General features: G+C 37.7%; 1 protein-coding gene across 1 annotated transcript in view; it reads right to left on the bottom strand.

Annotated features, from left to right (window-relative positions):
• LOC106674096 (serine/threonine-protein phosphatase 2B catalytic subunit 3-like) overlaps window positions 1-13,757 on the bottom strand; it is a gene marked incomplete at its 5' end in the record, with an annotated part of 85,443 nt that overhangs the window by 66,350 nt on the left and 5,336 nt on the right. Inside the window, one exon of the mRNA XM_024229006.1 lies at window positions 7,601-7,746. Coding sequence (XP_024084774.1) covers window positions 7,601-7,746 — 146 coding nt within the window. The remainder of the gene's footprint in view (window positions 1-7,600; window positions 7,747-13,757) is intronic.

Raw genomic sequence — 13,757 nt, 5'->3', positions numbered from 1 at the left:
GCCCTCTACTACTCACCGAGACCACAGCGTTGTCGACACCAGGCCTTTGATCAGGTATGGCATGTAGTGGAAGCTAATGGGCACCTCCCACTTCCCTTATCCTCAAATCCTTCCTAACAAACCGATACTTCTGAGTAGCCCAAGCACCTTTTTCTCTTCTGTTTTTCGCATTTTAACCGGCCTCCCCGAGAAAAGAAGAAACTTTCTCCCTTATTTTACTCTTTTTATTGAAAACTGATCACTCATTGCGAAGTCATTAACTTCACACACGCCGATGACACGCAATCCTTTCCGCAAAAATTGATCTTGTTACTTTTTCAAACTCCAACACCATCTTCATATGCTTGATCCCTAGCTTTGAACTGAAGAATCAAGATAAATAATGAAAAATTTAAATACATAGTTTCCACTCTTATTCGTAAAACTCTCCCACCTCTCCATTTATAAAGCAGTCAAATCCCACCAGCGAATAGACGAAATCATGGACTTAGGACAAAAAGACATGGAATTCACACAGTACTAAAACGAATCGACTACGTCAAATACTTCCAAACGAACCGATACTTCCAAATCACCCAGGCACCACTTTGTCTTCCATTTTCCCATTTTAGCCGGCGTTCCGCAGGGAAGCATGCTCGCTCCCCTACTTTACTTCTTCTTAACAGCTGATCGTCCATTGAATTCCAACACCTTAACCTAGATATAAGTCGATGACATGACAATCCTGTCCACAAATACCGATCCTGTTATTCTTAACCTTCAATCCCATCTTCATATGCTTGAATCCTGATTTCGAAAGTGAAGAATCTAGGAAAATAATCAACAATCTAAATACATAGTGCTCACTCTTAATCGTAAAACTCTCCCTTCTGTCTGTTTATACGGCACCTCAGTTCCACACGTTATCACACATACAAGTAAAACGAATTGACTGAAACCTTAGATATGCAATGCTAAAGAGGTTACTTGACAAAAGATCTGAACTGATATTACTTAAGACAAATTATTACACGAAATTATAAATGATGGGGTGAGTGTGGAGTTCGATCCTTTTTAAAAAAGATGGTTCCAACTCACATTAAGTTGTTTCGCAACAATCCGGATTTCGAGCCCTTTAGCTCATCGTCAGGTTGAAGGGTTTCCACAAACACGACTCTCGACAAGAATTGCAGAAGTGATTATTTTCAGGTTAACTAACCTTTTCAGATACATACAGGAAAATATTTTAACAAAGATTACACTTTTGAGATATCCTTTTTAAAAAAAATAGTTCCTACTCACGGGAAATTGTCCATAATAAACAACCTAATAGAAACAGACGTATATAGAAAACCCACAACTACAGACACTATGATACCAGCGGATTCTTCCCACCCATGGTCTCAAAAGGCTGCTGGTTTCATTTGGCTCATAGATCGTATGTTAAAACCTCCATTAACTCCTGCTAACTATAAAAAAGAATTAGAAACTATTAAAACCATAGCAAAAAACAACGGGCATCTAGAAATATTTATTGATAAGTTACTAGTTAGAAGAATAAAAAAATTAACTTTAAAAGAATCAACAATAGGACTCAGCCACCCCACCATAAATGAATCATTAGGTTTCCGTTGTTTGCCATACATTGGTGAATTATCGGAAAAAGTTAGTAAAAATTTTAAACAAGAAGGTTGAGATCTGATCCCGCTCCTTCCATTGATGAGTGCCGTGTCAATTTCTTTCAATTGCGGCCACCGGTCCCCTTAGGCGTCAGAAAAAGTCCAGAGGCGACGGTGGGGATCGAACCCACGACCGCGGGATCTACTAGCCGAGAATCTGACGCCTTAACCACTCGGCTACCGCGCCCCCTACCAATCATACTATCCACTTCGATCTCAACATATCCTACATCCCAAACCTGACCCAGTCCCGATACAAAAAATTTCCCTTCAAACTATCCTTCCATGACGTCATTAATCCGCAACCTGTCCAGCTCAACCCATCCTTCCTTCAACCCTCATCGAAGACTAAAGCGCGGATGATCTCGCGACTATCTCTGAAAGTTGGGCAACTCTAGGAACCGTTGACTTCACGCCATAATGGCTAATTATGGTCTTCTTCATTGGTTGGAGAAAATTTTCAAAGTTTGTGGGTCGTGGGAAAAAGGCCGATGGTTAAAGCTGACCGCATGACCTTATCCGACAAAACTCCGCCCCCTAGAGTTAATAAAGTTTATATTTTCATAAAAAATAGTAACTACGAAACCGTTATTGTATTTAAAAAGGAATAAACTTTTTTTTGAAGGATAGTCTTGACGGCGGTGGTATTGAAAGGAGGAAGAGTACCCTGAGCGGGACAATTAGCGTTTTATCATAAAAGAAGGCCGTCCTAAAGGTCCTTTATGCCCAGGGAAAGACAATGGCTTTTCCTTCATTAACTCCGTCTCTCCTTTTCTGCGAGACACCTTCTTCCCTCCAGGGCCTGGAAATGGATAAGACACAATTCATCACAGCGCTCGATAAAACGAGTAACTCGCTTTTTCCCCTTTTGAAAACGAAAAACAACACACTTCTTTAAAGTAAAGTTCGAAACTTTTAAGTTACAAAGACCAAGTTGTAAAATGTTACAACTTGGTCTTTGTAACTTATAAAACAAGCTGGTGGGAAATTGAAATGAAAAAGTCAAGTTGTTCCATTTTAAGGTTCGATAATCCACTATTTATAATATCGGGGTTTGAAGGTGATCACGTTCCAGCTCATGTGGATGAACAGAATATGAAGGCTTGTAATGAAAGGGCTTGAAACTGCATTAATTTATATTCATTAATGCCGCATTTAGTTGATCGAGTGGAGAACATGATGAATTAAACGTAACACAGGCAAGCACTTTCAGAATGGATTGTGCTTGGTTAAATTTCAAGTTAACCATAAACTTTTTGCACCGAATCACCTCGGGATCAGCATGAAAAATGCTTATTTGGCGCATAACCGACTGTTGTTAAAAATAAGACAGCCCTCCTCCCATAAAAATAAGGTTATTGCGCTAAAATAAATGGGGATTTTACTGGCATCCCTTGCCTGACCGAAGTAGATAAGGCGTCCTCCTTTTCCACCCCGTGTAAACTTCGGCGTGCACCTTATTTCCAAAAACGTGTATAAGGGTTTTTCGTTTCTTAAGAACAATATTATTATTTAACTGTGAACTTTTTTTTATATAAAATATTTACTAAACACTTTTTAATTTTAATACCAGAGTAGGCCGTGCTGTAGTGAAAGGTGCCCAGGAAAACAGTTGGATATAAGCGATCTTTCTGCCGTAAAAAATGAAAGCTTTCTTCTAGACCTATAAAGTCCAGCACCGCTGAAAACCATCAACATCAATCGATGAAAAATTTAAGAAAGCTGGGAAGAACCCGTCAGCCCTTAAAAAAGTTCATTATCATTTTTAAGTAATAGTGTCTGTCTATCAGCCTCTTAGTAGAACCTCAAAAAGAATCGAATTTTAAACAATTCATGATAACGTTATGGTCTGTGATTCGCCTTACATAAGTCTGACAGAAGACAGTTGAAGACTTCAGAAAAAAACCCCTTCTAACCCCCTGCAACGCAAACCAAAACTGGATGTTAAAGGTGTGGCGTCGCATAACGGAAATATTTTGAAGATAGCCCGTTTAGGTTTTTCCAAGAGAGTGAGTTTAGCCTGCAGGCTGCTGTAGTGGCAGTGGTGTATAATTCCAGTTGACTTGGAGTGACACAAGGTCACCCAATGGTGTCATTGTAAATGTAAATCGTGTTTGTCATCCCAGTGGTATACCTCGTAATTGACGAGTTGATCACGTGGGTACCGTTTCCCCAGTACATTTTGTGCAAATTGGCATGCCGCAAAAGGATTCAATACTGCTAGGTGTCCTGACGGAACTTTCTTTTGCCAATTTGTCTACCTTCGCCGTCTGATATGCCATGGTACTAAAACAAGGGTGATTTTGATATACACCCCACTGACTGCCTTATGCAATCACAAACTGCTCTCTGCCTCCAGTACGTTTTTTCAATTTGGTAAGCAGCTGAAGGACTCCGGGTAGGAATACTGATCGAACTATGTCAATTTATCGTCCTTCTACTTACTCTTCTACGCTGTAAATACCTAAATGGCTAATTTTGTTGTACCCATGGCAAACTGGGCTTTGATACAATCTCAAATGGCATGTTTCTTTATTTCTATCTACATGCCCTTAGTGCAACCATCTTGTCCGAGCAGACAGCTTTTATTTTGTTGGTACCACATCTTGCGATCGATCTGGCACGGTATTAAACGGCCATAGTCTCCGCCTGGAGGAAAGTGGCAAACTGTGTAAACTTATCAGTCTTCTAGTACTTGGTAGTATGCAAACCGGTGAGGACGAACATCCAGTACTCCATCAACCTATTTGAGTGGATTTAGGTTTACAAACTGCATAAGGGGCCGAGTCTTCGACGCTAGGTCAGATAAGAACCATGCCTGACCCTGGATTTCTAAATCCAAAGTCGTAAGTTAAGTTATATCTAGCGACGAACTGATAATTTCGTATATTTACATAACACTGTTATAAAATGAGTGTTAATTTATTCATAATTAATCCGAACTGTAAGTGATATATTATTTCTTAGCAACTATCATTCGAATCAAGTATAAGTAATAATATAAGCCTATTATTATGTCACACAAATGTTGAACAAAAAAAAAAAAAAAATAAAATAAACGAAAAGACGTTGCCAGTTAGGAATCGTATCAAGTATAAGTAATAATATAAGCCTATTATTATGTCACACAAATGTTGAACGAAAAAAACAAAAAATAAACGAAAAGACGTTGCCAGTTAGGAATCAAATCAAGTATAAGTGATAATATGCGCCAATTATTATGCCAGAGAAATGTTGAACGAAAAAAAAAATAAATAAACGAAATGACGTTGCCAGTTAGGAATGGAATCAAGTATAAGCGATAATATAAGCCAATTATTATGTCTTAGAATTGTTGAACGAAAAACAAAAAAAAACAAAAAACGAAAAGGCGTTGCCAGTTAGGAATCGAATCAAGTATAAGTAATAATATAAGCCTATTATTATGTCACACAAATGTTGAACGAAAAAAAAAAACAAAAAATAAACGAAAAGAGGTTGCCAGTTAGGAATCAAATCAAGTATAAGTGATAATATACGCCAATTATTATGTCAGAGAAATGTTGAACGAAAAAAACAAAAACAAAAAATAAATAAACGAAATGACGTTGCCAGTTAGGAATGAAATCAAGTATAAGCGATAATATAAACCAATTATTATGTCACAGAATTGTTGAATGGAAAAAAAAAACAAAAAAAAAACGAAAAGACTGCCAGTTAGGAATGGAATCAAGTATAAGCGATAATATAAGCCAATTATTATGTCTCAGAATTGTTGAACGGAAAAAAAAAACGAAAAGGCGTTGCCAGTTAGGAATCGAATCAAGTATAAGTAATAATATAAGCCAATTATTATGTCAAATAATTGTTGAACGGAAAAAAAAACGAAAAGGCGTTGCCAGTTTGGAATCGAATCAAGTATAAACGGTAATATAAACCAATTATTTTCTCACTGAATCTGTTCTGCATAATCTTATTGTCTAAACCCCTATGGCAGGGATAATCAAACTACACTGCGTTTAACACAATACAAATTCACAATTCTATTTAAAAGCTCAGGATGCTTTTACTTTCAGCCTTTATGTCTTTGTTCGACGTTGTTAAAGCATAATCCGGCGAAAAATCACGATTTATACCTGCCATTTATGAAAGAAAGAAAAAGCTATTTGTCACGCACAAAGGGGTTTTGTTCCGACCGGATTTGCCATACATTTCAAACAAGGACAATCTTTTTTTTATATGACAGGAATCGTTCACTATGCGAGGAAAAGCGGACCTTATACCTCCCCTGGGGCATACATGACAAATACGAAGTCCTGGGATTTTTTTTTCCATGCGAGGTGTTTTCCCTTAGAATCGACGCGTGCGACGGAAATGGCGATATAATTAACACGTCGGGGTTAAATTCCAAAATTGGCCCTTGCAAAACGATTCATAATTGAACGGCACCTGTAAATCGATTATACAGATTGGCCATCGAGGCAGAGTTCCGGCCTTGGGAATTGGCACAGCTTCCGTTGTATATTTACTGAACTTTACAGATAATCCATCATTAGAAAAAGGTTTTTATTTGAGGGCAAAATGAAAACTTTGGCAGAACAAATCAACCAACTCATTAAACCCAACCACCGGACCTAACCACCGCGATCCGGCCTTCTGACGCTACAAATGCAATGAAAAACACGATTAAAAGAAAATGGCAGAGTGCCGGACTGGTGGAGAAGCTCTCGAGTATCATAGCTGTCGATAGCTCTACGAGGGCCTGATTCCTAGAAGAAGGGTCATCCTCACCCGATAAAGAATAGGCCATGGGTTGACACACGTTTTGAGCCAAACCCTGTATGCGTGCGGGATGTAGAGAAAGGTGGCTATGGGTCCCACATATTTGAATAGTACAATTCCTTAGATACATATAGAGAACGCGTAAGAATTTTTTCCTTTCTCATTACTGGAGGAAATAGGGTTGATTTAGCGTATATAGTAATGACTTGTGTCCCTAGCATGTGTTGAGAGTGAATGTGTGTGAATGTATTATGGAAGACATCATCGATCAATTAGGTTACAAATACTACTACACTGAGTGAACGGTATGTAAATAGTAAGAATGTATTCAAGGCCTCTATCAGACGAGGCGTGTGGTTTAACAACTAAATTGCCAAGTTGACTCTTCACTAGTTTACTGACGTGTGAAGTTTTTTCTTAGCTGGTTTCACATCAGGCAACTTGAGGAATCAACCTCTCTTCCCAACGGAAGGTCACTACGATGTTGAAACCAGAGGAAGCAGAAGCACTTCTTGTGCTTGCTCTTCTGTAAAAAGAGAAGCAAAAAGGAGGAAACCTTTTAATTTTGGCACTACTGTCTCCACACCACATGTCCCATATCACGGGAGAAATACGAATATCTTCAATGAACTGCTCCATATTGAAAATTGCAATTGCAACGCTTTACTTGGTGAACTCAGTTGACTCAACTAGGCCACTGGTGTGAAGGACGAATGCCGAGCAGTGTCTTTCGTGTTGAGTCAACCAGTGGGAGCCTGGGTAGACGAAGTGACTGTGGGGCGATTCCCAAGCATGCTTACACTCCTTGACACCTGTCCGTTCAACTAGTCGCCTCGTCTGAAAGAGGCCCAAGAAAGAGAGTGGGAAGGGGTTTGGATCTAGGAACTGCGTTAGGTTCTGAATTGACCTAGCTGTTGAAACCACCTGCAACCTACGATGACTGGACTGCCAACACCCGGGGTGGGTGATTCTCAACCCCTGCCGGAATTTCATTTTAAATTACAAAATCTGAAATAACCGGTAGTCTGCGAGAAGTGATCGGCATGACTCTGTACAAGCACGTGGAGATTTCAGTTTATATACATCAAGAGCAGCAACTCAATAAAGAGCAAAGCGGGAAAAATAATCTAATAAAACTCCTGAAATTTAAAAGATTATATTTCATGAATAATAAAACTCACCTTTCTTATATCGTCGAGATTGTGTATTTCGGGCGAAAGTCCTCCATGGACGCAGAGGAACTGTTGGTGCATAAGGGCGGCGAGAGGAAGGCAGTCGAACGCCTCCATACAAGCATCGTAAACACGCTCAGAGTATTTTATTTTACCTGAAACAAAAATAAAATTTGAATAAAGTCCACAACCTGGCAACTAATTTTTTCAAGTGTGTTTCTCATTCGTTTAATAGGGTGGTGGATTCCTCACCCTTTTACCTACACTCCTAAGGACTATAAAGTCAAACTTCCGGTTAGTGGAATCTGATAAAACACAATGTACGTATATTCATTCGATCATGACCGCATTTGTAGGTTATTTACGCAAAGAAAAGGAAGAAACTGCCAGCCATATTTTTCTGGAATGTTGTGCAAGGGGTGTCACGTTTTGGATTCCAATTTAAAACACATGTAACAAAAAGAACCAACCCCTTACCTTACTCAAGCCGTACCTTTAGATAGCGCCTGAGGAATGCGTTAAGTATAAAAACTAAATTTTTTTAAAAATGAACTAGCACGGTCCGCAGGTTTCGGACTCGCTAAGTTACACAGTGGGGCCAAAACGCCAAAAAGCGGAAATAATTCAGCAACACCCAATAAGTTAGGTGCACCGAATTTCGTGTGTTTATGTTTTTTAATGCGCTGAAATCAAGAAAACCGTTTTCGAATACAGACTACTTCCGTAAACTGTCCAAAATCCAAAAATAGAAAACGTCTTAAATAATCATCATAGGTACCGTTTTCTAGTTTTTTTAAATATGCTAAATCCAATTTTGAGCGGTGAATAGTTATCATTCATTGATTCTGCAATTAATTTACTATAAGAAACGTGTATTAAATTATTGAAACGACAACTTTAGAAAAATTGGATTTTTTCCGCCTTCGCCCCGAGGGCCAAACCGCCAAAAGCTGAAAAAATTCAGTAACACCCATGCTATTTATGTTAGTTTCCCCAAATTTTGTGTTTGTTTTTGCTGAATTTAATGAAACCGTTTTCGAATCGATTAGAGTACAATAAACTGTCCAAAATCCAAAAATAGAAAACGTCTTAAATAATCATTATGGGTATCGTTTTCTAGTTTTTTTATATGCTAAATCCAATTCTGAGCGGTGAATAGTTATCATTCATTGATTCTGCAATTAATTTACTATAAGAAACGTGTATTAAATTATTAAAACGACAACTTTAGAAAAATTGGATTTTTTCCGCCTTCGCCCCGAGGGCCAAACCGCCAAAAAGCTGAAAAAATTCAGTAACCCCCATGCTATTTAAGTTAGGTGCACCAAATTTTGTGTATTTATGTTTTTTAATGCGCTGACATCAAGAAAACCGTTCGAATCGATCAGACTACAGCAAACGTTCCAAAATGGTGTTCCAAAATCAAAAACTTAAATAATTCACTAGTTATCGTGGTCCGGTTGACCAACTAATATTTTTCAATAAATTAAATTATTAAAACGTTTCGGATACGCACCAGCCGCTGCATTTGCGGGGCTTATTTGCACAAAATAAATTGTAGAGCGTTCCCAAACTGTGCCACCTGTGATCAACCAGAAACTATCAAACATTTGATTTTAGAGTGTCCAGTGTGTACCAGAATAGATTTCCTTGAAAATCTGTACATCATAAAAGAAATCAACCAACCTCAGCTGGGAGAGCCTACTTGCTCTTAACAGAGTGGACGTATACAAGGTCATATATTCTTTCTTACAAAATAGTGGCATCAACGTGTAAACATCGTTAAGGTAAAGGTCAGTTCAATCCCCTTGGGGTTCAGCTCGGATGCGGAGCTGTCTTCGGGTCGGGCTCTCTAAACGCGCTGGGCCTTTAGTACCCGGGATATGGACTTTTCCATAAGACCATGCGTCATATTTTTTTGTAAATGGTTTTTATCCACATCCTCCAAACACCTGTTTTATGAAGAACAGTAGCCTTTTAAACTGTGCAAAGTGTGGACGAGAGCCTCCCCGGGGATGCGTTCTGCGGCCGGCGGGGATCCCCTCCTCGTAGGACGGCTATTGGCTTCCCGATTGTTTGATCTTTATTTATTCTGTAGTATTTATTGTTGTTAGTCGATAGTTAAATATTGTATCTGCTACTTGTTATTTATTTATTAGTTTGTGTCTTAAAATTGTTAGTTTTGTCAAAACGTAATTTGTTATTGGTAGGTCTGCACTTTTATTTGTTCATTGTTGTTTGTCTTTATTTATCCTTTGTTGTTGTGGTTGTTTTCGTAACGAATTTTTGATTTTTAGTACTTATTGTGGTTGATCAATATTGCTCTCGTTACTTGTTATTTATTCACTGCTCTATGATTCTGAATTTCTAGTCATGTTAAAAATTGGAATTTCATATTTCAAAGGTCCGTACTCTTGTTGAATGTTCCAAAACAATGCAAAAAAAAACTTTAAAAAAAACGTCTTAAATCATGGGTCATCATTTTCTATGTTTTTTTCTATATCAAATCCAATTTTGTGCGGTGAATAGTTATAACTTATTAATTCTACAATTAATTTACTGTAAGAAACGTGTAGTAATTTATTAAAACTACAACTTCAGAAAAATAGGGTTTTTTCAGCCTTCGCCCCAGGGCCAAACCCTGTTTTTCGGCAAACATTATAAACCGTCGATTTTTATGCTTTTTGGGGTACTTAATCGATTGCAACTGGTCTCAGGGCCATGGGATGAACACCTAACGAAGAAACAACTATTCATATGGTGGATAATTATCAACATCTTGTACTGATTTTTCAAAAAAATCACATTATGCCATCAGTTGGAACTTGGGCTTCATCTTTCAGTGATTTCCACGCACTCGAAAATCGGTTGTCCAAAATCGAAAAATAGAAAACATCTTATTTATTATTACATACATTATTTGTGTGGTGTTTAGTGACCGTTATTCGATGATTATTCGGAAATCGTGAGATGCGGTCTGGTGTGATGTAGGTTTCAGAACATTTTCTTTATCGTGCCAACGTTTCGACTTTAATTGAGATCATCTTCAGGGATTTACAAGCATTGTTTAAATTTACCAAATACATGTAGGATGTGGAAAAAAGTGAATTTATACAATGCAAAAAATATTTTTTATATTCAATCAAAGTATTTCTACGAGTATTTTCACCTCAAAGAAACCGATTCCTTATACAAAATGTCTTCCTATACTGACTTCCTTCCCCACCCCTTCAAAATCCAACATATACAAACATAAAATAGCAGTATCTCACTGGCACTCTCAACACGATAAGAATGACAATTACGCAGAAAACAAACACTTTGAGTGAGTAGAAAATACTTTGATTGAATATAAAAAATAATTTTTTGCATTGTATAAATTCACGTTTTTCTACATCTTACATGTATTTGTTAAATTTAAACAATGTTTGTACATCCCAGGCCCTGATGATGATCTCAATAAAGATCGAAACGTTGGCACGATAAAGAAAATGTTTTTCTGAAACCTACGTCAGACCAGACCGCATCTCACGATTTCCGAATAATCATCATGGGTATCGTTTTCTAGTTTTTTTTTTTTATATACTAAATGCAATTTTTTGCGGGGAATGATTATAATTTATTAATTCTACAATTAAGTTACTATAAGAAACGTCTATTAAATTATTAAAATGGCCAATTTAGAAAAACTGGATTTTTTCCGCCTTCGCCCCAGGGCAGGAACAAGGCCGAGATTTTGGCAATAGAGTTAAGACAGGATATTCCCCTGTAATTATTAACGTGGTTAACATCGCCGCTGTAATATACTAAATGCAGAGGGAGTAAGGCCAGGATCAAATATTGAATTGAAAAATACAAAATGATGAAGGAATGGCGGAAGAGCATACTTGCAGAATTCGTAAGGAATCCTGTCGTTCCCTGGTGATTTATTGTTTTTAACGCCAACAATTACTGAATTCAACTTTGACAAAATAAAAGGGGCATCTAAAAAAGAGTTGTTAAAGGTTCAGCAAAATAAACAAGGGATTTATTAGCAACAGTACGATTCAAGAGATACTTGAAATGAGAAATCCATGAGTTAAGAGAAATTTTGTTTCCGCGTATATTTTTGCTTTTGAAGGTGTTTACGTGTTTATTTGGGGGGCGTCGGTGGCCGCAACGTTTAGGCGTTGACACGGCGCTTATCACTGTAAGGTAAGGGTCCCGGGTTCGAATCTAGCGGCCCTCCATTCGAACGCAACATACTTACGAATGGGCTTTTTTTCACAAACACCGGCACCCCGAGGTTGATATAACCTCTAGTGTTGTGAACCCTCGGGGGGAAGAAAAAAAAAACTTACTAAAAGCGCTTTGCTACTATACTATTTTCGGGCTAAAACTTATAATTTACCTCACTTCTAAGTTAATTCATCCATATAAATTTAGCCGCCATAATTGTTCATATTAATTATTTCAATTAATTATTCTTTTTATTTAAGGTGTTGGTTGAGATAAAAAAGTTAGTGTCATGAGCGGGATTCGAACCCACGACCTATGTGACACGATAGCCCAAGTAGTAGAGCATTTAATGAGCCGGAGGTCGTGGGTTCGACTCCCACCCATGCCACTAAATTTTTCATCTTAACCAAGACTTAGATAAAACGAATAATCCATTAAAGTATAATTTTGGCCTTAAACAATAATTTCTAGATTTTATATATTTTATTTGACTGAAATGTTATTTGAAAGAGAAAAAAAGCTAAATATATGATATGTTGGTTTCTTCATGGCAAACATATTTGAATATTGATTTTGTTTGTTGTTTTAATGTAGCAGGGTTTGGTTTGTTTTTCTCTTATTCTCTGTTGTTTTTTTTTACCTTGCAAAAAATCCAATTTAATGCCCAGCAGCGTAATCCCTCTTATTTCTCTCCTTCTCATTCCCACGCAATATACTTACAAATGGGCTTTTTTTTCAAAAACACCGGCACCCTGAGGGTTTATATGACCTCTGCTGTTGCGAACTCTCGTTAAAAAAAATTAACGATAAAATAATTAAACAATAACTAAAAATTAAGTCATTTTACCAATCTGCACATTTTTGCCTACCACCTAAGAGCAGTACTTGAGCGGGTGGCAGGAGTTACGTCGGTGAATAAAATTACTAAAAATTAAAGCAAATGAGCTTAGATTAAAGAAAATAAAAACAATGAAGAGAAAAAAAAAATAAAATGCAAAACATTAATTGAAAAAAAAAGTACAATCTGCCATATCACTTTTGAGTTCTTTGCGACTTTCAGTTGATCAAATTTGAACTTGTTTTACAAAAAAGGTTTAACAAGAATAACAAGAATTTAGCTCTTGCCCGTGCGCATTGTCCTGTGAGAATCATTAATCAGATTTTCGAAATCGGCACTTTCAGAAAAAATTTTCCGTCCTTGCCCCAATGTGCGGCGGGGTGGTGGATAGGCAAAAAAAGTAAAATTATAGGATACAAAGAAAACTTAAGGAAAGGAATTGTTGCAACAATAGTAAATTACTATTTAAGGATCGGGTCGATTGCACTGAACTAATTAAGTAGGAAAGTACAATAAACCAGAAGGCTGCTTGGGGGAATACAAAAGAACCCTTCGTAGTATAATCTCTCATCATCATCATTAACCAGTGCTATTTTTTTTTTGACTGGGGCTTCCGACATCTAGGTCATTTCAGCCCCCAACTAAGTCTATATTCTATTTACACTTTCAAACACTAAATTCATTCACATAAACACACCCATACAGTACACTCATTCCGTTTGGTCGGTGGAGTACTTGATATTCCTCCACCGAATCTTAAACTAATCTAGATTGGGGTCGATGGAGTAATTTTATAAATATTCCGCCATCGACCCCGAACACACATTCATACGCTTTCAACGTTCGAGGAGCGATGATGACGTTATATTGCACCCTCACCCCTCGTCATTCACGCTAATAAATACATGCACTCAGACAAGACATATAGACACACAACACATAAGACTTTTATTTGCCATCCACCTCCCCGCCGTACCTAAGGGAGACCCCATACCGGCGGACCACGGCCACTAAACTAATTCAAATGGGATGCAAGTTTAGGGGATCTTATTGTGCTTAACGTCTTCCTTCGACCTTGCCCTGAAAGGGAAGACCCAAGGAAGAAGGGAA

The sequence above is a fragment of the Cimex lectularius genome, unplaced genomic scaffold (assembly GCF_000648675.2).
Source record: "Cimex lectularius strain Harlan isolate CLEC.00 unplaced genomic scaffold, Clec_2.1 scaffold231, whole genome shotgun sequence".
Taxonomy (NCBI): domain Eukaryota; kingdom Metazoa; phylum Arthropoda; class Insecta; order Hemiptera; family Cimicidae; genus Cimex; species Cimex lectularius.
The sequence above is the reverse complement of the archived record's forward strand: the minus strand, read 5'-3'. Positions and strand labels throughout refer to the sequence as shown.